This window comes from Mus caroli, chromosome 1 (genome assembly GCF_900094665.2).
Source record: "Mus caroli chromosome 1, CAROLI_EIJ_v1.1, whole genome shotgun sequence".
In the NCBI taxonomy this organism is placed as follows: domain Eukaryota; kingdom Metazoa; phylum Chordata; class Mammalia; order Rodentia; family Muridae; genus Mus; species Mus caroli.
Window position 1 is genome coordinate 82,465,358 of NC_034570.1, and position 22,827 is coordinate 82,488,184.

Here is a 22,827-nt window from a genome sequence, read left to right on the forward strand (position 1 = left end):
AAAATAAGTGTAGCTTTTTAAAAATATAGCAAATGAAAACCAAGTATCCATCCATCCATCCATCCATCCATCCATCCACCTATATGATTATAATAATTCATGAGTAAGTTAATCTTGGGAATGCAAGGTTGGTTATTCAGTCTCTCTGTGTTAAAAGACAAAGCAAGGGTCATATGATTATTTCCACACATATAAAAAATTTAGGGTCAGATGGTGATGGTGCACACCTTTAATCCCAGCACTCAAGAGGCAGAGGCAGGTGGATCTCTGAGTTCGAGACCAATCTGCTATACAGAGCAAATTCCAGGATGGACAAGGCTATTCAGAGAAACCCTGTCTCAAACAAACAAAGAAAGTTTTTTTTTTTTTTAAATAAAACACAACGTTCATATACAGGATATATCCACATATAATACAAACTCTCAATGACCTAAGAAGGAGTGCTCCATCTCTGACAAAGGTGACCTACAAGAACTTCATAATGCTGAAAGGCACTGAATGCTGAGCTCTAAGACAAGGAACAAGGAAATGGACTCTTGAGCTCGTTTCTTCAGAATTACGCTGGAGGATCCAGTCAATGAGACAAGCATGAGAATGAACATTCAAATTGTGAAGGAAGCAAAAGTGAATTTGTTTATAGATATCTGCATAGGAATCCCGGGGAATCTATAAAGAACCTTTAGAGAAGCCAGTGAGTCCATTGAGGCAGAAGGCTGCAAGCTTGCTTTCTCTACCGAGAATAAAATAAAATAAAAATTCATATGGCAGCTACACAAAATCAGAAATTTGAATAAAAATGCTTTCTACAGTGGCATTGAAACTATGAAATGTTAATATCTGGTCACGGCTGTGTTCTAGTTTCCTTTCTACCGCTGAGACCAAACACTCTAACTAAAGCAAGGAAGGGCAGGAAAGGGTTAATTTGTCTTATACTTCCAGTCACAGTCCTCCATGGAGGGAAGACAGGGGGGGAACTCAAGAAAACCCTTGAAGCAGAAACTATGAAGGGATACTGTTTGCTGCCTTACTCACAGGGTCACGGTTGGCTGGCTTTCTTATATTTTTGGTTGTGAGCCTAGCCTTTAATGGCTGAGCCATCTCTCCAGCCCTTGGCTGGCTTTCTTATGCAGACTAGGACCACTTGCTTAGGGATGATGCTGCCCACAGTGGACTCAGCCCCCCCCCCCCCATCAATTAACAGTCAAGACAATCCTTCACAGACATGCCTGCTAACATTTGTGCAATCCCTCAACTGAGAGTTCCTTCTCAGGTGACTATAGGCTATGTCAAGGTTAGTTAAAGGGCAGTGGACATGTGGGGCATTTGTGATCAGTTCTCAAATAGCTGAGGCAGGAAGATCATGAATTTGAAGCCAGCTTGAGCTATACAGCAATACCCTCTCAAACCAATCAGCAAACAAATGTGTGTGTATGTGTGCATGTGCATATGTGTGTGTGTGTATATGCATACATATGAATCAGGAATAAATCTTATACAATATTTGTAAACCTCATGCACAGAAAATTAGAAATCACAGTTGAGAGAAAACAGAGAGAATCTAAATAAAATCAGAAATTTGAATGAAAATGCTTTCTACAGTGGCATTGAAACTATGAAATGTTAAATAAACGGAAGGGTGAATTGTATCCATACATTGGAAACTTAAACCTAAAGGTTTGTTTGTGGTGTTTACTCTTTCCACACTGATGTATATGTTCATGGTAGCCCTAGTCAGAACCCAGCAGATATCATGTAAAAGCTGACCAACTGAATAAAAAACTCAAATGACATGCAAATGAGTTACAATAGCCAAAACAACTTGGAAAGTAATGTTTGAAGGCTCTCTCTCTCTCTCTCTCTCTCTCTCTCTCAAGTTGAAATTTTACGTGCATTGGTGTTCTACCTCCATGTCTCTGTGTGTGAGGGCATCGGATCTTCTGGAACTAGAATTACAGACAGTTGTGAAATGCCATATGGGTGCTGGGAATTGAACTTGTCTCCTTTGGAAGAGCAGCCAGTGTTCTTCACCACTGAGCCGCCTCTCCAGCCCTCTGAGGGCTTACTCTTACCTTAAGTTCTACTAGGCAGTTATAACAGTCAAGGCAATCAATGTGTATTGGTGGGGAAATAGATGAATAGATCCTTGAGGGGATGTCTCTTCCACCCTGGCCATCTTGAGTATGGCCATACTGGCCACATTATCTGTTTGACTGACTGCTGAGATGGAGTCTCAGTAGAACATAATGCTCTCTTCTTGAATCCTTTCACCACACGGCCACTTGCCTCCCTGGTAGCAACCATGGGGCTGGTTCCTGTCCCTTCCTGGGTTCAGAGGAGGCTTCTTTCCTCACTCCCTCAGATCAGAGCTGCTCCGAGGATGGAAGCTTGGACGTGGTTGCTTGCAGTGAGATATCCTTCCATTCACATGGATGTCATCCACCTCTTGGTCTGGGATGTGAGACAAGGACTGTATGGAGTCCATGGCTGCTCTTCCTCTCAGTGTTTGTGCAACAAAATCGGCTCATTGTGCTGTGACCAGTGAAACCAGCAAGACTGTGTCTTACCTTGGGTGTACTTGGCGAGTGAGTATAGAAATGACGCCAGATATGAACGGCCACTTGGTTTATATCTCTGTGTGTGTGTGTGTGATTGTTTGTAGAGGTCAGAGGTCAACCTTCAGTGTTCTTTAGGAACTGTCCCTGTGTGTGTGTGTGTGTGTGTGCGCGTACGCGCACGCGTGTGCTTTTGAGACAGGGTTTCTCTGTGTAGTCCTGGCTGTCCTGGAACTTACTCTGTAAAACAGACTGGCTTGAACTCAGAGTTCCGCCTGCCTCTGCCTCCTGAGTGCTGGGATTAAGGGTGTGTTTCACCATTGCCTGCTTCCCCACCTCCTTTTTTGAACAGGGGTTCTTAGTGGGCCAGGAGCCCCTGAATAAGTGAGGCTGGTTGGCCAGGGAGCACTAGGGAACCATATGCCTTTGCCTCCCCAGGACCAGGATTGTAAGTGCATGTTGGAACATTTGGAGGGAAGAAAGGGAAAGAAATTATATAATTGTATTATAATTTCAAAAAATAAAAGAAATAATTAAGGAAAATAAGTGCATGCCATTATGCCTGGCTTTTAAATATGAGCACTGATGATGAAAGCCATCTACTCGGTCTTGATTAATTGATTTCTTTGGGGGCAATTTGCAAAGGCAAGGGAGTGGGGAAAGGAAGCGGCTTTGACAGCGGCAGGTTTGACCCTCTCCTGAAGCAGTGTTTCACACCGCAGCCTATGACCCTCTCCTGAAGCAGTGTTTCACACCGCAGCCTATCGCTCAGCACGAGAAAGGTCGGGTCACAGCAATATGGCTGTGCTTCAGAGTAAATGTGTGAGGAAAAGCCAGAGAAACCCCTGCCGGAACTGTTGGAAAAGCAAAGTCACAAAACAAACTAATGACTTCGATCATGCCTCACAATCTATTAAGAAAAGAACTCACACCAGTTAGATTTTTGGGGGGAGTTAGGGGGTGGGATCAGCTCAGTCCTGGCATACGACAGCAGGTCACAGTGCCGTGAGGCAGCTCCCTATCTGCACACAGTGCAAGTTGCTAGGAAGTGAACTGTGATCTCTTTGTTTTTTTGTTTTTTTTTTTGTTTTTTTCCCCTAGACAGGGTTTCTCTGTGTAGTCCTGGCTGTCCTGGAACTCACAGAGATCCATTTGCCTCTGCCTCCCGAGGGCTGGTGTTAAAGGCATGCGCCATCCCTACAAGCAGCAAAAGGGGTTTGGCTCCCTGGGATTTAGCTTAGAAACAGAGGACCATTGTGAGTTCACTGCATGGATCTAACTTACCCTAGGCTAATATCCCCAGCCAGCACACCCTGCAGCCAGGCTCTGAATGCTCAGCCTCTCACACCATTAGCAGGCTTTTGTCTAGTCCGTTTCTGGAGAAACTGGCAGACAAAGTAATTGTCTGGGGTTGCCTTGGCCTCAAAGTTACAGCTCAAGGTGGTTGCAGTCTGGGCAAAATTAATGTAGGACTGTAAAAGTTGAGTCTGTAGATGAAACAGGAAACTGTGGACTTGGGTCAGGCAAAGAAATTCTAGATAAAACAACCCAACACAAACCCCCAAAAGAGTAAATTTGGCAAATTGAACTTTATCCAAAGGAAAAACTTCTATTCCTCATAGATACTGTTAAGAGAAGAAAATGGAAGACGGAGGCTGGGAGATGGTGGTTGTTAATCTCATGCATAATGAGGGCCTTGTACCTTCAATATATAAAAAGATCTTGAGGCTTGAATATGAAAACAACTGAGTTTAACATCTGAACACAGGATCTGAACGATGGCTCACCTGAGAGAATGTACGATGGCAGATGAATATGGATTAAATATCTGTGGACGAGTTCAGAATAATTTGGAAAGAGTGATATAGTTGGGGAAATGCAAGCTGAAGCTACAGTGTTCTGCTTCCCTGTGACTGTCTACACGTCCCCCACTCAAATGCCACGTGGCTAAAGGGGATGCATTGGAAACCAGTGTGGTAGTAACTTAGACGTTACCTTCTTAATCTCTTTAGACTGGCTAGTTATTGGGACCATAGGTTTATCCAAAAGTAATAAAGGTTTATAAAGAGGGCACAACACTCAGGGATATTTGATTCGCAACAACCCCAAACTGGAAACAATCAAATGTCTTTCATTATTTTATTTGTCTGCCTGTCTGTCTTTCTATCCATTGATTGCAGTAACTAGGATTGAACGCATAGCCTCACAAATACTAGCCAAGTGCCCTACCCTGAATTACATCCCTTCAGGGGTTCAAACATCTTTCTTTCAGTTAGGAACGGATTAAACACACTGTTGTGTATCAACGCCATGGAATACTACTTAGCGTGAAAAGGGAACGAACTGCAGGATCCCCACGACGACATGGATGTATCCCAGAATTATGTTGAGAACAAGAAAGTAAATAGCACATTTTTGTTGATGATGTTTTGTTTGTTGGTTGGTTTGTTTTTTTTGAGACAGGGTTTCCTTTGGGAGTCCTGGCTGCGCTGGAACTTACTTTGTAGAGCAGGCTAGCCTCCAACTCAAGAGTTCCTCCTGCCTCTGTCTTTCGTTGGGATTAAAGGTGTGAGCCATCACTGCCTGGACAATGGTACATTCTATTTAATAAGAGATTTTAGAACTTTTTGGACTTATGAAGCACGTGCGACTGGCTAATGCCCTTCACAGGGAGGGGCCTCTGCTTTGAAAATATTGCAGGGGCTTTGCAAGATGCTGGGAATCTAAGGGCCTCTCAGGCAATTCCACTCTGGACCTGGCACCTAGCATCCCTGTCTGCTTGCTGCGCGCTCTTCCAAGGGGCGGGAGACCCTGGTAACTTTGGGCAGGTGGGGAGCAGCGGACCCCAGTCACATCCAAGAGTGGGATGTAGTGATTTTATGTTAACACTACTACGTAGAAAGCAGCCAAGCAATTATAAAGCAAGACTAGGGGGCTAGAACCTTCGAAAAGAAAAGTTGAGATGATACAACCCTGGCAGAAAGCACCAAGGTCGCAGGGGCCCCTTTGATCCTCTCCATACCAGGCAGAGAGACCCGGGCGGGTGGGGTCCTTGCGGGCCTCGGAAGCTCCCGCCCGAGAAGCTAACCATTTATGTCACACTGTGACAATTATTCTGCATAAAATTATCATTAAAAACCCTAATTTTTCAGCCTCCAACCCCGCCAGTGGCCTTTTAGCATTCTTCAGCGCCGCGTCTGCGGGCCGTGATCAGAGGCTCATTACCGCGGCGTGGCGCCCCGCGCGCTCGCAATCAAGCGCTAATTAACCCGCCCGGGGCCCGGCCGGCGGGGCGGGGTTGGGGAGGGTCCAGTGGCCGGTGGGGCGGGGTTCATGGCCTGGGGATTAGGGTCAGACCTCAGACTGATCCCAGCATGGGCCTAAAAGATCCCAGCCTGGAGCTGTGGGTCAGAATCACTGGCCCGGGAATTAGGGTCAGAATCCCAACCCTGGGGACCAGGATCCTGCAGGGTCTCTGCTGTGGGGAGTAGTAGACTTAGGGTCCTGGGCCTGGAGACAGAGCGATGTCTGGCTTGAGGACTAAAGTTACAATCTCAGAATTGGGCACGAATACACATAGATCCTGCCCTGGGGACCAGATTTAGAAAATCTCCCGCTTGGGGGCTAGGGATAGACAGGTACCCAGCCTGGTAAGTGGGGTCAGGGGCCCTTCCTGAGTCAATGGTCTGGGAAAGGAGTAAGTATGGACCGGGATCCGAGAACACGTGGTCAAGGGCCAGACTTGAGTCTAGGCCTAAGACCTCCAATGTGGGGTCCCTGGACCAGTCGGTGATGCAGGAGCGCGTCTTACCCAAGCGAGGCGGGTGTGCGGCATAGGTGCAGGGGTGCCAGGCCCTCGGAGTTGAGCAGATCTGGATCTGCTCCGTGCTGCAGCAGCAGTCGGGCGCAGGCGGTATGGCTCCCGAGACAGGCCTCATGTAGGGCACCACGACCTCCGGGATTGGCATTGGGATCAGCTTTGCGACTGAGCAGGTGTCGCACGCAGGACTCGTAGCCATGGGCCGCAGCGATGCACAGTGGTGTGGTGAGCTCCCGCTTGTACTCCAGGGTCCAGAGACCTGGGAGGAAGGGGACAGGGTATAAGGTGAGTGGGGCAAATGGAAGAACCGGTGGGGTAAGCCGTTTGTTGAGGCTGGAGAGGGTGAAACCCTATCTTAGAGCTAAGTACCAGGTGCATGGGTACGAGAGTCACTTGGAAGTATAGTTAGAGATGTAAACCCCAGACAGAGAGCAGAAAGACACACGGAAGAAAAGACAGGATCCATGAAGAAAGAAGAGGAAGAGGCTGGGAGCGCTACACCAGAGATAGGTCCCATTTCTGTGACATAGGAGGGAGTTTTCAGTTGTGGCGGAGGGGAGTGGGTAGGTATGGGGTGGATGGGGGGGGGGGACTGGAAATCTTGTAAGTTAGAGTTAAAGGCCAGGAGGAAGAATGGACAGGATAGGATGTATGTATGTATGTATGTATGTATGTATGTATGTATGTATGTATGTAATCCCAGTACAGAAGGGATTGGGGGTGATTAAGAGGAGGGCTGTGGAATTTTCCAGGATCTAACCTTTGTCACCTACCCCTTCATCATTAAAAAGAAGCAAACAGACAAACCCCATCAAGGAGGCCTGCTGGAGAAAAAGACAAGGAAGAAATTGAGTGTTCTTGGAAGTGGCAGCTACAGAAGGTGGCTTTCATGCTGCTGTCCATGGGCAGCACAATTCTGCTGTGCGTGTACGTGTGTGTCCGTGCATGTGTGTGTGTGTTTGTGCGAGTGTAGCATTGTTCTTTCTTGATGGATGAATGAACAGATGCTGTGTGTGACTTCTCTGAACACTTCTCTGCTTTCATGAGGCAGGGACAAGGTTGTTAGTGGCCAGGAACACCTGTGTGTGTGTGTGTGTGTGTGTGTGTGTGTGTGTGTGTGTGTGTGTGTGTGTGTGTCCCGTGAATACCATCAAGGGACAGGTACTCACATGGCAAGAGGGCTTTCTGTAATGATGGAAGGATCGATGAGGTGGCTGTAATGAGCTGCCCAGGAGAGCCTTTCTGAGGCCAGCCTCCTTCCTGGGACCCACGCTGGGCTGTTTTGAAAGCCCACACTCATTAATTACCTACCTGTGTGTGGCAAAGAATCCCAGCCTGCTGCTTGTCCCAAAGGCCCAGCCTGGAGCTAGCTGTTTGCTCGGTGGGCAAAATGGGGGAGTGACTGTCACCACTGGTTAAAGGGACAGTACTCAGAGGCTCAGGGATTGGGAGTGGGGCAGGGAAGGCAGTGTCTACTTGGGTTTGGACTCTTTTTGTTTTTCCCCAGGGAAGACGGTCTGATTACAGGGATGGGGTGGGTCTTTCTGAAGAGAGTGGCCCTCTGGCTTCCTCAGGGACCATACCAGACCCCTACTCTGGTGCATTTACCAAGATACAGAATCTGCTTTTACTTGTGCCATCTTCAGAGTGCTCAGCCTACTCTGCTGCCTCCTCCCAACCCCAGTTCTGTATAACCAGCCTGATCAGCTAAGACTTCCTAAGTTCTGGGCTGATGAGGGTCCTTCACGCCAACAAGAAAACGTAACTTCTGAGTTGGGGAGATCACTCAGTTGGTAAAGCATCTGCTATAAAAATATAAGGACCTGGGTTTGATCTCCAGAGTCCACATACAAAATCCAGGTATGGTGGTCCATGCTTACAATGCCCAGTGCTGAGGAGATGGAGGCAGGAAGACCCTTGGGTCCACTGATTATCCAGCCTAGTCTAGCTGACAAGCCTCAGGCCTGTGAGAGACTCTGTCTCAAGAGTCAATGTTCCCAGGGGCCATTTTCTGTTCTGGGGGAGCCAGGTGGCTGGGCAAAAAATACCAGGGGATCCAGGTAGCCCTGAGCCCCTGCCATCCTGGTCCTCATGGAGCTCGGGCTGTATTAACTTGACTGCCACCATTTCCCTGATCGTTGGCTCTTAGCACATTCTAATTTCCTGACCTGCAGATGTGTTCTGGAAAAGTTGTGGAGCATAAAGGTCAAAAGACTATGGGTGGCAGGGAACTAGATTTTGACAAGGTGAAAAAGATAGGTTAAATTAACATCCTGGGGTTTGCCATTTGAGCACATGTGACTCCAGGGTTGGGTAGCATGTGATTTAAAAACTAAACATGGCTTAGCATTCAAGCAGCTGTCATTCTTGGTCTGTGACAGGCAAAGGCAAGATGCCCAGATAGGTCTCACTAGGTACAGCCAGATCCATAGGACTGACATCTTCCAGCCAGCAGGCTTCAATCTTGTTACAAACAGGACAGTTCTTTGGCAGTGTTTTGGGTTCTCTTTGCTTGTGAGAGGTTTAAACAGAAATGTGTTAGTAAAGAGCCACCTTCCCATATTCTTAGCCTGCTAGAGCTCACAGGTTAGGATGTGGGACACTGGCCACAGATCCTCAATTTCCTATGGTCTGGCAGATTTCCTATGGTGGATTTAAACACAGGAGCATACAGCAGGTGGGTGCCTAGCACATGCTCCCAGCCCTAAAACCTGGGTACATCTGGATGGCTCAGCACATAGCAGCCACATCTGAGTGTCAGGAGTGTCCCCTGTCACACACAACACAAGGATCTATGGATTTATTTCCTCTTCCTTGTTTTTAGGCTTCTTTAGGTTCCAAGAGGAGGGTCTGCTGCAAGCCTAGTGTCCTTTCCTCTGTTGACACTGTACGGTCTGTAGGATGCCATACCCACTGCCAAAGTACTGTGGTGTTCAGCGATTCATAGAACGACCTCACACAGAGCTTCGTGTCACAGGTCCCTCTAATCTCTAGCTCCCCAGCTGCCAAGATCAACAGCTAAACCAAGGCTTTGCTTTCAAGGTATGAGATGCGTCCAATGCCACTAGCTGGCTGCTTCTCACCCATCATTTTCCCTTTGGACCAAATCACCCACCAGACCAAATTTGTTCACAGACCTTCTTTGGTTATTGATACTCCCCAAAGGCAGGGTCCGTGTACCCTCCCTTCAGGAAGTATGCACAGGTTTCCAGAGGGTTAGTAGAAGCTTAAAGTGGCACAATGGAGCTTTAGAGGAACCAGGGTACCTGAGAGCCCAAAGGTGGCCAGGGATGTCACCTGCCATTCCATCTCTCCGTTATTGATCTCAAACACTGCGTTGGCATCCCAGAAGCACTGGTCCATGAGGAGCCGGATGTGGTCCAGGTCTCCTGCCAGCAGTGCAGCGTGGAACGCAAGCTCGGGAGTCCCAGCTCTGATCTGTGGCTCTTGGCTCATCTTCTGCAAGATCTGCAGCTTTCTCTCAGCTGGCTCTGGTCGTCTCTCCATTGCAGAGCGACAGATTTCAGAATGGTTTCTTCAGCAGGGGAAGATGGCCTCGTGGAGAGTGGGCTATTTCTATTGTCATTACTCCATTGTCCTCCACTTGGAGCCCTATGACAGTGTATTTATAACTCCTCTGGGCTCTAATGTGATAATGGTTACTTGATATGACCACGGTCATGTGACCACTGAGATATCACTGTGTTCTCTCACCCGTGTGATTGTATGGATGATAACCCCGAAGGGGAAAAAACCTGCTTCTGCCTGTCTCTGAGCTACTCTGCACATGCAGAGTCAAAGGCAGACACCAGCCACATGCATTCAGCCTGATGACTGGTCGGTTTTCTTATTTACTGTTTGATCAGGTGACCCCAGCCAGACCCAAGGCGCTGAGACTGGTGCCAAGGTCTAGAAAGCAGTCAAGGTCATGCAGGGCGCTCAGGAAGTTGGACATGCCATGACCATTGGATGCCCATGGAGGAGGATTTCAGACACACGGTAGAGCTGGCCCAGGAGAATCAATGTGTGCTGCAGGCAGCAGAGCTGGAGGGCGGGACTGGAGCTCAGACAGCAGATGCGGAGCTACAGGACTTGGTGTTTGGCCCTGCTTTGGCCTGGTCCTTATTGTATGTCTCCCTCCCTCCCTCCCTCCCTCCCTCCCTCCCTTCCTCTTCCTCTCTTCCCCTCTCTCTTCCCCCCTCTCTCTCTCTCCTTTCCTCCCTCCCTCCCTTCCTTCCTCTTCCTCTCTTCCCCCTTCCTCCCTTCTCCTCCCTCCCTCCCTCCCTTCCTCTCTTTTGGACTGGGAATGTTTACTTTGTGCCATTGAACATTGGAAGAATGAGACTTGCCTTTATATTTTACAGAGGCTCATAGTTACGAGCTTGTCGTGAGAGCACGTGAGTTGGCCCAGCAGATGAATGCTAGTTTGATACACCTGACAGCCTAGCCCAATCCCTGAAACCCGTAGGAAGGTAGACAGAGAGACGTGACTCCATAAAGTTGTCCTCTGACCCCCCTCACCCCCACATACTCCCTGACACACAAACACAATCTGTGTCTCAGATGAGAATTTGAACTTTGGATTGATCTCTCTCTCTTCTGCAGTGTGTATGCATGCATGTAGGACTCTCTTCTGCGGTGTGTATGCATGCATGTAGGTATGTGCATACATGTACATGTTTATGATCGCTCTCCATTTTATTATCTTGAGTCAGTGTCTCTCAACTAAATTGTGTAGGTAGCCAGTTTGCTCAGGCTATCCCCCCCCCACCCCCATCTCTGTTTTTTCAGTACTGAGATTACATGCAGTCCTCATGCCTGACTGGCTTTTCCGTGGGCAGCTGGGGATCTGAACTCACGATCTCTCACTTGTGTGGCAAATGTTTTATCCACTGAGCCAGTTGCCCGGCCCTGCACTTTTGAACAGAATCGGGACTATTAGAGACTGTGGAGAGTTTCAGAAATGAACTAATTGCACTTTGCATCATGAGATAAAAATGAAGCTTTAGGCTCAGAGGTGGAATATTATGATTCAAAATGACACATTTGGGTGTCGAGCTGACCAGGGGTGGAACTGTGATGGTTAATATTCACTGTTAACTTGACTAGATTTAGAATCAGCATGGATACAAACTTCTAGGTGTGTTTACAAGGGCGTTTCCCAGAAAAGTTTAACTGAGGTGGGAAGGCCACCCTTAGTGTGGGTGGTGCCATCCCATTGGCCAGAGTCCCAGAGAGAGTAAAAAGGGGAAGGTGATCCGAGCACCGGAGTTCATCTCTCTCTGCCTCCTGGTTGTGGGGAAAAGATGTGAGCAGCTGCCCCATACCCCTGAAGTCACAATAGGGTCACCTTTATTGACAGACCTTCCCTGACATGAAGACTGTGCCTTCAGACTTGGAGTCCAAACAAACTTTTCCTTTGCTAGGTCGCTTTTCATGAATACTTTGTCACCCTGATGAGAAAGACACTAGACCTACCTGTCTTTACTCTTGTCACAGACCCTAGTTATGGGCACAGGTGGGCATGCATAGGTTGACCTGGAGCCTGTCTGTGATGCTGGGACTCACAATTGCTCCACAGAGGAGAGCCTCAGGATACGCTAGATGCAGAGGGGTATGGCTGGCTGGCTGCCCTTTCACGGATGCCTTCATACAGGTAGATAAGGGATGCGGGCTATGCAGAGAGGCAGAGGGCTCAGTGGTTAGAGATGGTGCAGCTGGAGAAGGGGCTTGGCCACGAGCCCCCTGCCCCACATGTCCTTCCTGTCCAGCAGCAACATATGTGTTTCTGGTTCTTCTTTTCTTTGAGTGCAGGCACAGCGCCATCTCATCTTCAAACGGACTGTAATCAGATCCACTTCTCGAAGGCTCTCGTGCAGCTGCAAGATGAGGCAACTTGAACTTGCCCCTCACTTTACATTGGAGGGTGTTTTCCAACCTGTTGGGATCTGTCATTGGATGTTTTTAAGAGGGTCAGAGGTGAGTCTCGGGATAAAAATGGGCTGTGCTCTAGGCTAAATTTAGCCTCTATGTGTTTTAGTTCCCTCAGTGTCTAAGCTGGAATTCAGGAGCTAGGGAGTAGGGCTTTAAAAATAACTCCTGGCAGACGGGGGCACCTTTGCAAGTGGGACATGAAGATGACTTCACAAACCTGGCACAGAGCTGAATAATAATGATAATGATGACAACAATGATAATAACAAGCTATTATTATTATTACAAATATAGAAGCACTGTTGACCATTTCATTAAATAAACAAATTAACCAACCTAGAAAGCAACCCATTCTTCCCCTGAGTTGTTAACCGAACATGGTTACATTTTAGGGTGTCTCGTAAGGTTTTGGGGGTTCAGAAATGAAAATCCCATCTGCGGGGATCACACAGGACAAGAAATTCATGTTTGGAAGACCCCCAACAGGAGCCGCTTAGTCTTCCTCCCCAAAGCTGTGAGCAGTCCCCCGGTGTGTGAGTGACACTCCTTTCTGACCCTGTGCCCTGGATTAGGCTCTTCACCCCCCCCCCACCTCTAAATGACCCTGCCTATGCACAGCTGGCCTGCATAGCTGGCCTGCACACCTGGCTGGCACAGCTGGCCTGCACACCTGGCCGGCACAGCTGGCCTGCACACCTGGCCGGCACAGCTGGCCTGCACACCTGGCTGGCACACCTGGCCTGCACAGCTGGCCGGCACAGCTGGCCTGCACACCTGGTCTGGGTAGGTGGACCCACTTGCTCATCCTTATCCTTTTCAACTTAGTCAAAACCAATGCACAGCCCCAAGATTCCACTCTGGCTTTGCCTTCTTTTCCAAGTCTGGTCCGCACAGAAAGCCAACTTCTTTTAAATGTAAATTTGTGTATAAGTTGCTGAAAATCTGATCAAAACTTGATGGACTACAGTAAAACAGAAGGACCAGAGACTGTGGTTTTGTTTTAAATACAGAACAAATTGAGATTTCTTAAACTGGCAGACATCACACCAGGCCTGCAAAAACCTCCACTGGATTAGGAAAAAAAGACGGTCTGGGGATGTTTCAAAACACGGGTGTCAGTTGTAGGTCTGGGGGTCAGTAGGAGCCCATTGGGTGAGCAGGACTTGGGATTTGACTGTTGTTGTGCAGTGGGGGTGAGGTAAAGGGTGTGTGCACTTCAACCTGAGAGGGGTGGTATTCTGAAAACTTCAGAGAAGATGATAAACTACAGTTCTTCTAAAAAGAAACTCTGATTCCTGGTGGAGAAGCACCACACATGAGGCCTCAGAGCAGTGCCTGATAGTTTAGTTATCGAATAGAATCACCTGAGGAGCTACAAAAGCCAGGATGGCAGGACCCCAGCCTGAAGACTTGTTGGGCTGGGTTGGGCTGCATGCAGCCTGAACATCGGGACCACTAGGAACTGTCTGAGCATTCCTATCTGCAGCCAGGTTGAGACCATGCTTGGCTAGGGACACTGCAGATGCTGCCTTCAGGTGATCCATGTGAATATATGGAGGGGAAACGGGGAGCACGAAGCAATCGGGCTCCAAATGATCTAAGCCAGCCAGAGCGGTGGCTGATTCAGTCTGTGATCCAAGCCGTTGGGGAAAATCCAGGCATATAGGACCTGTTTCTTGTGACTCAGGGGTCTTGGACTGCTGTTCACCGTCTGGGTCCTCCTGTTTATGTCTCTAGAGGCTTCACTTTCTCGTTGGGTATTTTAGAGGTAATTGGTGCCAAAGGCATACTGATGTTTGCGCCCAAATTTAGGCGACACAGATGCAGCAAGCTATCTGGAGTTATTTTAAACCATCAAAGCATGTTTGTAGAGAGCCGACTTGTGTCAACAAGGGGTCAGCTCAAGTTCACTTACTTTGGCTGTCAGAACCCCGAGTCCTTCCTGGAGTCCCCAAGCAACAGTGCTTTGCTGCCCATGGTCCCCTTTGATCCCTGATATGAGCTTGCGTACATCCGGTTCTGCCTCTACACTGGCCCACAGTTGGTCTGACTTTTCTTGGCTAGCATCTTGTTTCCCAGTTAGGTTGCTAATTTAACATTTATCCACATTAGCAGTTACACTGAGGATGGGAGTGAGGTGCTCAAACCTCACAGCCTTAGGAGACCATTCTCTTCAGTTCCTCTTCCTGTCTGAGTCTCTGGTGTCACCATGAAATCTTCCCTCTTTTCTTGCAAGTGAGGTTCCCCCTCTCCACCTGCCCCGGGGAGCTGGTCCTACCTAGAAATGCTCCTGAATGCTGTTTTCTTCTGGAGAGAGGGTTAGTAATGAATTTCATTTGCCCCAAGTCAGCAGATTTAGTAATTTTATTTCTTCAGACGAACCAGCAAAGGGTACCACCTTGTTTGTACGGTAAACCCTGGCAGAGTGCTATACAAGTGAAAAGGCAGAGTGCCGAGTGAATGGATGTCGAGGAAGAGAAAAATCTAAGCAGGCAGGGATGCCCAGCTTCTGTCTGAATGACAGAGCGAGAAGCCATTTCTTCACCCTACCTGAATATCATATTGCAGAGATACTTGAGATTTAAATAGTAAGTATGATGCTTTATCCACAGAAGGGATAAAAATTAGTCTTTTCTAACTGCGTCTTGTCATGGAGACAGCTAATGAGAGAGATTATTATTATTTTGCCTCTAGATCCAGTGACGGTGGACTCCACATTCAGATGGCCCCGGGTTGCACACATGATGGAGTTTGAGCAGTGATTCCTATCTCCTTGGTGTACCAGGATCTTGGTTTCCTGCATCCGAGCTGACACAGGATCATGTTTTCCCTTCCCAAAGAGCAAGTGAATATTTGCATTCTTGGGACTTGGTGGGACAATCCAGCCAGGTCTGAATGCTGAGTGCTGGGTGGACTGGTGACATGGCTGGCCTCTCTCTCTTCAGTAGCAACTTTCTGTGTGTCCCAGGCACGGGAAGAGCTTCCGAAGCAGCAGGAGGCTCCTGTCATTTCCCCACGCTCTCAGTAAAACCAAGGCTTGGCTTCCTTCCCGGACCACTGGAAAGTGCCTGGCTCCCTGCTGGGGTCAAGTGTCTGAGTAAGGGACAGGTAGAAGGGGCCAGAAGTCAGTGTGTGATACACCAGAGTCTTTGCCTGTTCGTTTGAACATGCTCATTTGTATTGCTGGCCCAGTCAGCGTGCCCCTTTTACAAATGGCCATTGTGGTGGTTTGGATGACGAATGTCTCCCCTGGGCTCAGGTATTTAAACAGTTGGTTGCCAGTTGGGGGTGCCCTTTGGAGAGGTTATGGAGCCTGCAGGTCATGGAGCCCTACTGTGGGAAGTTTGTCACTGGGAGTGAGTTTGGAGAGCTTATACCCTTACCCCTCTTCAAGTTTGCTCTCTCAGCATCCTGTGTGATCTCACAGCTTCCTGCTCTAGCTGCTCATTGCCACGCTATCCCCATTCTGATGGCCTGCAACCCCCCTGAAGCAAAAGCCAAAATAAAGTGCTTTGGTCATGGCATTTTATCACAGCAGCAGAGAAGCAGCTAATACACCTTCTGGATTCTGCTGGACCTTAGGCTGATGGTGTCTCAGCTGCAGGCCAGATCACAGGCTTCGTTCACGATCCTTTTCTGATCATATTCTTGCTGGCAGTTCCTGAAGGCCACCTGCCTTCATTCCACATTCTGCTCTTATTTTTATTATTATTGTTTTACATAGGAAGTCTGGCAGGTACATAAAGCTCAATTTTAGACTTCCGGGACACATCTAAGGCAAGTTAGTCACACAGACATTAATACGAAGAGTGTCAAAGTGCCTTAACCTCTCCTCTGCATGACAATGTGAACACGGCACACCTCATTTAACAAAACATTAAAACATTTACTTCCTCAGATCAAGTGTATCTATTAATAATGACTTAAATTATCTGTACCAATCTCACATTATTAAGAAATCTCATTTCCTCCGTGCGGAGGAACACAATACAGGGGAGGGAACAAACCACCCCTGTAACTTATTGTCCCCATTACTTTCCCTACGTGCCACACAGCCCAACACAGACAATGTAAAGTGACAAGGTCCAGCCCTGTCACGGACGGGAACACAGCCAAAGGTCAAGCACCATGCTCACCGACAGCCCAGGAGTGCTTGTTTGGTGCCCAGGACGCAAAGGTGCCCTTGAATGTGAGTTGCCACTGTGGCTGAGTGCAGAATGGAGACACCAAAGACTCCTTGTGCAGGACCATGTGGCACCAATTCTGGCAGGACATTTGTAGACCTTGGGGACAGTGAGGGAGAGCCTATCACAGAGCCTTGCATTCCCAAGGAGGCCAAGTTTTCTTTGTAACTGTCCTGGGGATTTAATGACATGGTGAAATTGCAGCTTCTGCCTCTTGAGACAAATTGCACGCTCAGCCTGATTGTTTTCTATGAGTCTCACACAGGGAGCAGGATGCTGCTCTCTTGAAGCTGGTTTGGTCTGATTGTTGTGCTGATCGAGCTCTGGGGCCCTGTTTGAAGCCAGAGGTTCCTGGGGTACCTTCCCAGTCTTTCATGAAGGGGCCAGGTAAAGCCTATTCCAGGTGATACGGGAAAGATTCTTTGGCTTTATTGAAAGTATCTTGGCCACATTTATTTATTTACTTAGGGTGGATACATATGTGTGTATATGTATATATTGATTGCCTGTGGGTGCAAGGGCCAGCGAGTACCCAAGCAGGCACTATGGAGGTCATGCATGGAGGTCAGAGGATACATTTGAGACTCTCTTCTATTCTTCCATCATGTGGGTCCCAGGGATAGATCTCAGGCCGTCGGGTCTAGAGAGAAGCACTTTCATCACTGAGCCATCTTGCCGGCCCTAGACTTATTGGTAAAATAACTTGTAACCCTGAACCTCCAGCAGGAAAATTATATAAACGAAATGAGTATTAAATACATATCATTTCCAAACCTATTAATTTAAAGTGTAAGCTTTCTGCCTGGAGAGGTGGCCAAGTCAAGTACTGGCAAGCATGAGGGCTTGTGTTCAGACCTCTGGCTCCCACCTAAGAGCCTCCATGGTGGGCGTGGCCAACTGCCTAGACTCCCAGCGCAGAGAGAGGGGATTCCTCAGCTCTGGGTTCCGTCAAGAGAGTCTGCCTCAAAATATGAGATGGCAAGGGAGATAGCTGTCATTGACCTCTGTTCTCCACATGCACTTGTGCCTTTACATAGACCCGCTCCCACACACATGTGAACATGCAGATGCATACCAGACACACATATGCAGGCGGAAAATGTAAGTTAGGGCTGGAGATGCAGCCGAGTTGATAGAGTGCTTGACTGGCATGCCCCAGCACCACATAAAACGGTAGGATAGAGCATGCCTGTAATCCCAGCACTTAAGAGATAGCAGAAGAAAGAGTACTGGCTGCTCAAGGTCATTCAAGTTCATAGTTCAAGGTTATCCTTAGCTACATAGTGAGCCGGAAGCCAGTCTGAACTAAATGAGTCCCTGCCTCAAAAAAATACAATGTCAACTAAAAAGTTTTCTTGCTTGTTAAGTCACAAAAGAGTTTCTTAGGGAACTGAGGTTTGGAAGTCTGTTGATGAGGATGGAGGGTTCCGTTCTACTGGACTGGAAATGCACACATATGGAGCTAATGTATACAAAGCATGCTACGGTTACTAAAAGCATATGGACAAAAGTGGGAGTCCCCAATTTGAGGGATTGTGCTAGACAAAGCAGCCATTAGCAGCAATTGGAACTGCATCATCAGAGGCCTAAGCATTTGTGCTCCGGGTACCTCAGGCAAGGTAAGGTGTCAGAGTAGCTGGAGGGCACAACAGGCATCTTCCAAAGGTGGCATCCCATCAGAGCAGTGGAGAGATGGTGTGTAGGGATCTTTTGTGCACTGTGTAAAAGCATCTCCTGTCACTAAAAATCTGATGGTCAATATACTGAGGCACAGGACGATTCACCACCCCGACTCAGAGGAAGTTGGACTTATGAAACTGAGAAGAATTAACCAGCCAGGTGGCAGACATAGAAGAGTATAAATGGATTAACTGAGTTATGAGCTAGTTGGGGAACAAGCCTAGCTTAAGGCATTAATTCGTAAATAAGCAAGCCTATGTGTAATTATTCAGGAATTGAGGCATGGGTGGAAAAGCCCGGGGTTACATTGGTGTGTATGTTCCTCCCCAATTGTTGCAGGGGAGCAAACCCCATTATTCTTGGCTGAGAAGGAGGCACAGTGCTACGAAGCTTGGGAACAAGGGTGCCATTTAACAGGTGGCATCCTGGACTCCAGATGGAAAACAAAGCAGCCTGTCAGAGGGCCTGAGGCTTGGAGCTGGGGGTTGTCACAGACCCAAACCCCTACTTGTAAAGAACACTCGACACTCCAGCTGTCAGGGCAGTCAGGATCTGACATCAGCTGGAGACAGGCACCTCACTCACTAGGATCCTTTCCAGTGTAGCCAGTAAAGATGGCTCCAGGTACCAGCGGGGAGATACTGGTATTATGACCTGAAAACTGCCTAGTCACATGGGCTCCTAAGCTGCAGGGTCAGAACTGTGCCAGTGTACCCCCACCAAGCATGCTTTCAGGTGTTGATGAGGCCAGCTCTCCCCAGTATCTTCCTGTGCACCCCAAGACTTCTTGGAAGGAGGAATAGATATGCTGGTAGCACCCAGAGAGCCCGAAGGCTTCAGAGGACGGGTGGGTTTCAGGACTGGTGCCCTTGTTGAGGTGTAGTGTAGTTTCCCAACCACTGTAGGTGATGGGCCAGAGATTTCTTTTTTATTTTGGGGAGGGTTCCTAATTTGTTACAGAGTTGATTCTTTTTCAAGATCCACTGAAAAACAATTACTGGGAAAAAAAAAAACATGAATCATGATGAGGCCATGAGGTATGAGCATGAATCATACCAGTGTAACTGCTATTGCACAAAATTGCTGCAAACGTTTCTAATGGCTGGTTAGCAGTCACCGTCAGTGTCACACACGCCCCTGAGTGATACTTGCCTCCCAGCAGGCTCAGGGTAGCAGTGGAGTGTGAATCAGCCTTTGGAGCCATACCTGACAGGTAAAGGGAAATGGGTTGGGTGGGTGGGTGATCCGGTATTTGCCCTAAAACTTAAACCCGTGCTGTTGCATAGAGGATGCCATTCTTTCACTGTGGAACCTCAGACAGTAAGTGTTTTGGGTTCTATGGACCACATGGCCTCTATGGCAACTACTCAGCTCTGCCTTTGGGTTATAAAAGCAGTTGGAGATGATTTGTCAATGAAGAAGGTGGCTGCATGCCAATAAAACTTTATTTATAAAGCCAGTTGGCTAACTTTTGCTTTGGGCAGTAGGAACTGTCTTAGTTACTTTTCCTGTTGCTTTGTTAAAATACTTGTGAGAAAAAAAAAACAACAACTTAAGAGAGAAAGATCTTATTCTGGTTCACAGATCAAGAGCAAACAAAGTTCATGGTGGCAGGACAGTCAAGGTGACAGGACTTTGAAGTGACTGTCACATCACATCCACAGTTAGAAGCAGAGAGTGATGGCTGCATGCTGGTGCTCCGCTTCCTTTCTGCACTTGTGTGGTCCAGGATCCCACCCAGGGAATGGTGCTACCCACAGTGGGCATGCCCATCAGTGCATCTAACCAGGTGATGCTAGTCTGTCAAGTTGACAAAGAACAACAGCTGTCAGAGGGATCTTGGCTGGTTTGTGGGAAGGAACACTATACAACTCATCTCCAAAGATGCTTTCCACTTTTTCTTGCCAATGGAATCTGCTCTTTATTACAAGCTAAATGCGATTCTCCTATGGTAACCGAGTGCCACCACACCCAGGCGCACCTTCCCCTCCCATCTCTGCCGTGGGTGTGCTGACCTTGGATTTGTATATTCATAGCCTTCACCACTCACTCTGGAAAATGTAAGGTAGTTAGTTATTCTTTTGGTCATTTTTTCTCCTGCTCCATTGGGTCTGGAGCCGGGCTGTGTAATCAGATTTTGATACTACGTGACAGTCACGGTCATTTTACTTTCATTCATTTTCCTTTCTGTTCCTCAGGTTTTATATACTCTCCCCCCAGTCCACCCCGATCTGTTGATCAGCCCCAACTTCAAGGATGGGGGACATGCTTGGGCACATGGTGTAGTCATAAGGTTTTAATCAGCAAGGGAGGGTGAGGTGAGGAGCTGAACCAGGGTGTGTCCTGGCACCAGCCTCTCTACTTCCATCCTTCCTATGTATGGAAAAAAATTTTCAGGTTTGTTCCAGCCCCCCACCCCGCATCATTTGCTCCCATTCCCCTGCCTAATGGCTGCTCACTACCTTTTCAGACAAATGTCAGCACTGGAACCTCAGACTCCTGGTCTCCCACGACAGTTCCAACTCTCCTCTCTCCTTTGATGTTCACTCCCTTGCTGCCCTCTGTCCTGGACAGCATCTCATACCCTGTGTACTCTGCACCGCTACGGTGCTCTTCCTTTATCATCCTAGCCTCTCTCAATGGCTGCTCATCCATCCAAGGCCGACCTGAATCGTCCATAATCCACTTTGGTCCCCCTCAGTGTAGGTCCTGATGTTGGCATGGGCTGGGAAGGTAGAGCTCGGCTACAGAGAGCGTACCCGCCATACCAGTCAGCCTTCGCAATGTTTCTGAGGCAGAGCGCCATTGCGGGAGCTGGAGGCGGCATCATGGGAGGGCAGAAAACCTCTCTCCTATTTTCCTCCTTTCCTTTTGTTCTTCCCAAACGGAAACTCTCCAGTGTGCTTGGCACTGATGCTAATGGGAGGGTGCCATCAGCATACATTACCGTTTTATTAGTCTGTTTCTCCATTTTGATTCTGAAAATATCCTGATTTAGTCTAATTGCAATTTCACTGTGTTCCATGGGCAGGGACGGTTCGTCCTCGTGGTGGGGTGGGGGGAGGAGATGTGACCCGGTAGGATTTTTTTCTTCCTGCCCACATGTCTTTGAAGCTGGACCATTAGCTCTAAAACATGCATTTCATCTCTTCACAGTGTGACTCAACCTGCTTCTGGGACAAATAAGCGCCTAGGGTGTGTGTCTCGCAGAAAGCAAAGAAACATTCCAATTCTAGGTATTTGTGTGTCATCTAAAGCGGGAGCGGCCGCTGCGACCATCTTATTCCTAAATAATTTAACTATATTCAAAGATAATCTGATGTTATTGTAGGAAAGTGTATTTCTAATAAATTCCACTTGATCTGGGTGAATCAATTCAGGCGGTACATAATTGAGTCTGTTAGCAAGGACTTTAGCAAGAATTTTGCAATCAGCGTTAATTAAGAAGATGGGACAATAATTTGTGCATAATTCCGGATCTTTTCCTGGCTTGTGAATCAAAGTAATAAGAGCAATGCTCAGGCTGGTGGTGGGGCAGTGTCATTAGGTTCTGATTTATAAGTACTTAGAAAGGTTTAATTTCATTTTGCTGCGAGCAGGGTCTCCCAGCCCCCACAGTCTCTGGCCGGGTGAGCAGCCGAGTCGGTGGGGAACATCTCCTTTTCCCTTCCCTGCCACAGGTCACCCCCTGCTTCCAGTTTCTGCTCTTATTCTCTAAATGAGCCTCTCATGCATTTGTCTGTCCTTCTGTCCATCCTTCCTTCCTGAAGTCTTTTGCTGAAATGTTCACAACTAGGGATTCTGAACTATTCATATAGTATGTATGTATGTATGTATATGTATGTATGTATGTGCATGTGTGTATGTATGTATGTATGTATGCATGTGTGTGTGTATGTATGTATGTGTGTGTGTATGTATGTATGTATGTATATACATATGTACATGAACATATGGGTAGGGGAAAGTGACTTCATGGACCTTCTTGCCTTTAGGAGGGCAGGCAGCATGATCCTTGGCCAGAGGCAATGGAAATCAGTGCTCTACCCTTTCATTTTAATATATTTTTATTATCATATTTGTATGTGTGTTTTGCCCACATGTGTGTCTGTGCATCACACGTGCTCCTGCTTGAGGAAGTGGTGAGCCTCCATGTAAGTCTGGGAATCGAACCCAGGTTCTTTGCAACAACAATAAGTGCTTTTAGCCACTGAGCCAACTCTCCAGCCCCATGCTCTACTCTTACCTGGGTGCTGATTAATGAGTGGACACAGTGAGCTTTCCTGTTTTGCCTGCCTAGTGCAGCCCCAGGGTGAACTCTAGGCACCAGGAGGTACTGAAGAGAGCATTGGCTACACAGAGGCTGGGACCTCAGTTGCATAGCTGAACACCTTCGAGCCTCTTCTGAGCCATTTTCTTCCTTGGGGTGGGAGATAAGACCTCTTGGGGAGTGCGCTGAGAATGGAGGCTGGGTGTGGCATCTCTGCTTCCTCTCCCTCTGCCTCCATCAGAGGCTGACTGCAGATCTGGCCTACTCTGCTGAGGAACTTGCTCTCCTCTGCCTGGTAGCCCAGCTTTGGCTCATTCTGTGCACACGAATGTGTAACCCTGTTTCCTACCAGCCACTCAGACAGTAAGTGCCACTCCCCAGTGACGC

The 22,827-nt window shown here is 47.9% G+C and overlaps 1 protein-coding gene across 2 annotated transcripts in view; it reads right to left on the reverse strand.

Annotated features, from left to right (window-relative positions):
- The window catches only part of Asb18 (ankyrin repeat and SOCS box containing 18), a 63,488-nt gene that overhangs the window by 35,213 nt on the left and 5,448 nt on the right, over positions 1-22,827 (reverse strand). The window contains exons 2-3 of one of the 2 annotated variants that reach the window (XM_021174906.2): positions 9,639-9,761; positions 6,364-6,631 (exon numbers count right to left, since the gene is read on the reverse strand). In XM_021174906.2, coding sequence (XP_021030565.1) covers positions 6,364-6,631; positions 9,639-9,761 — 391 coding nt within the window. The remainder of the gene's footprint in view (positions 1-6,363; positions 6,632-9,638; positions 9,762-22,827) is intronic. The other variant, XM_021174914.1, reaches the window with a different exon arrangement.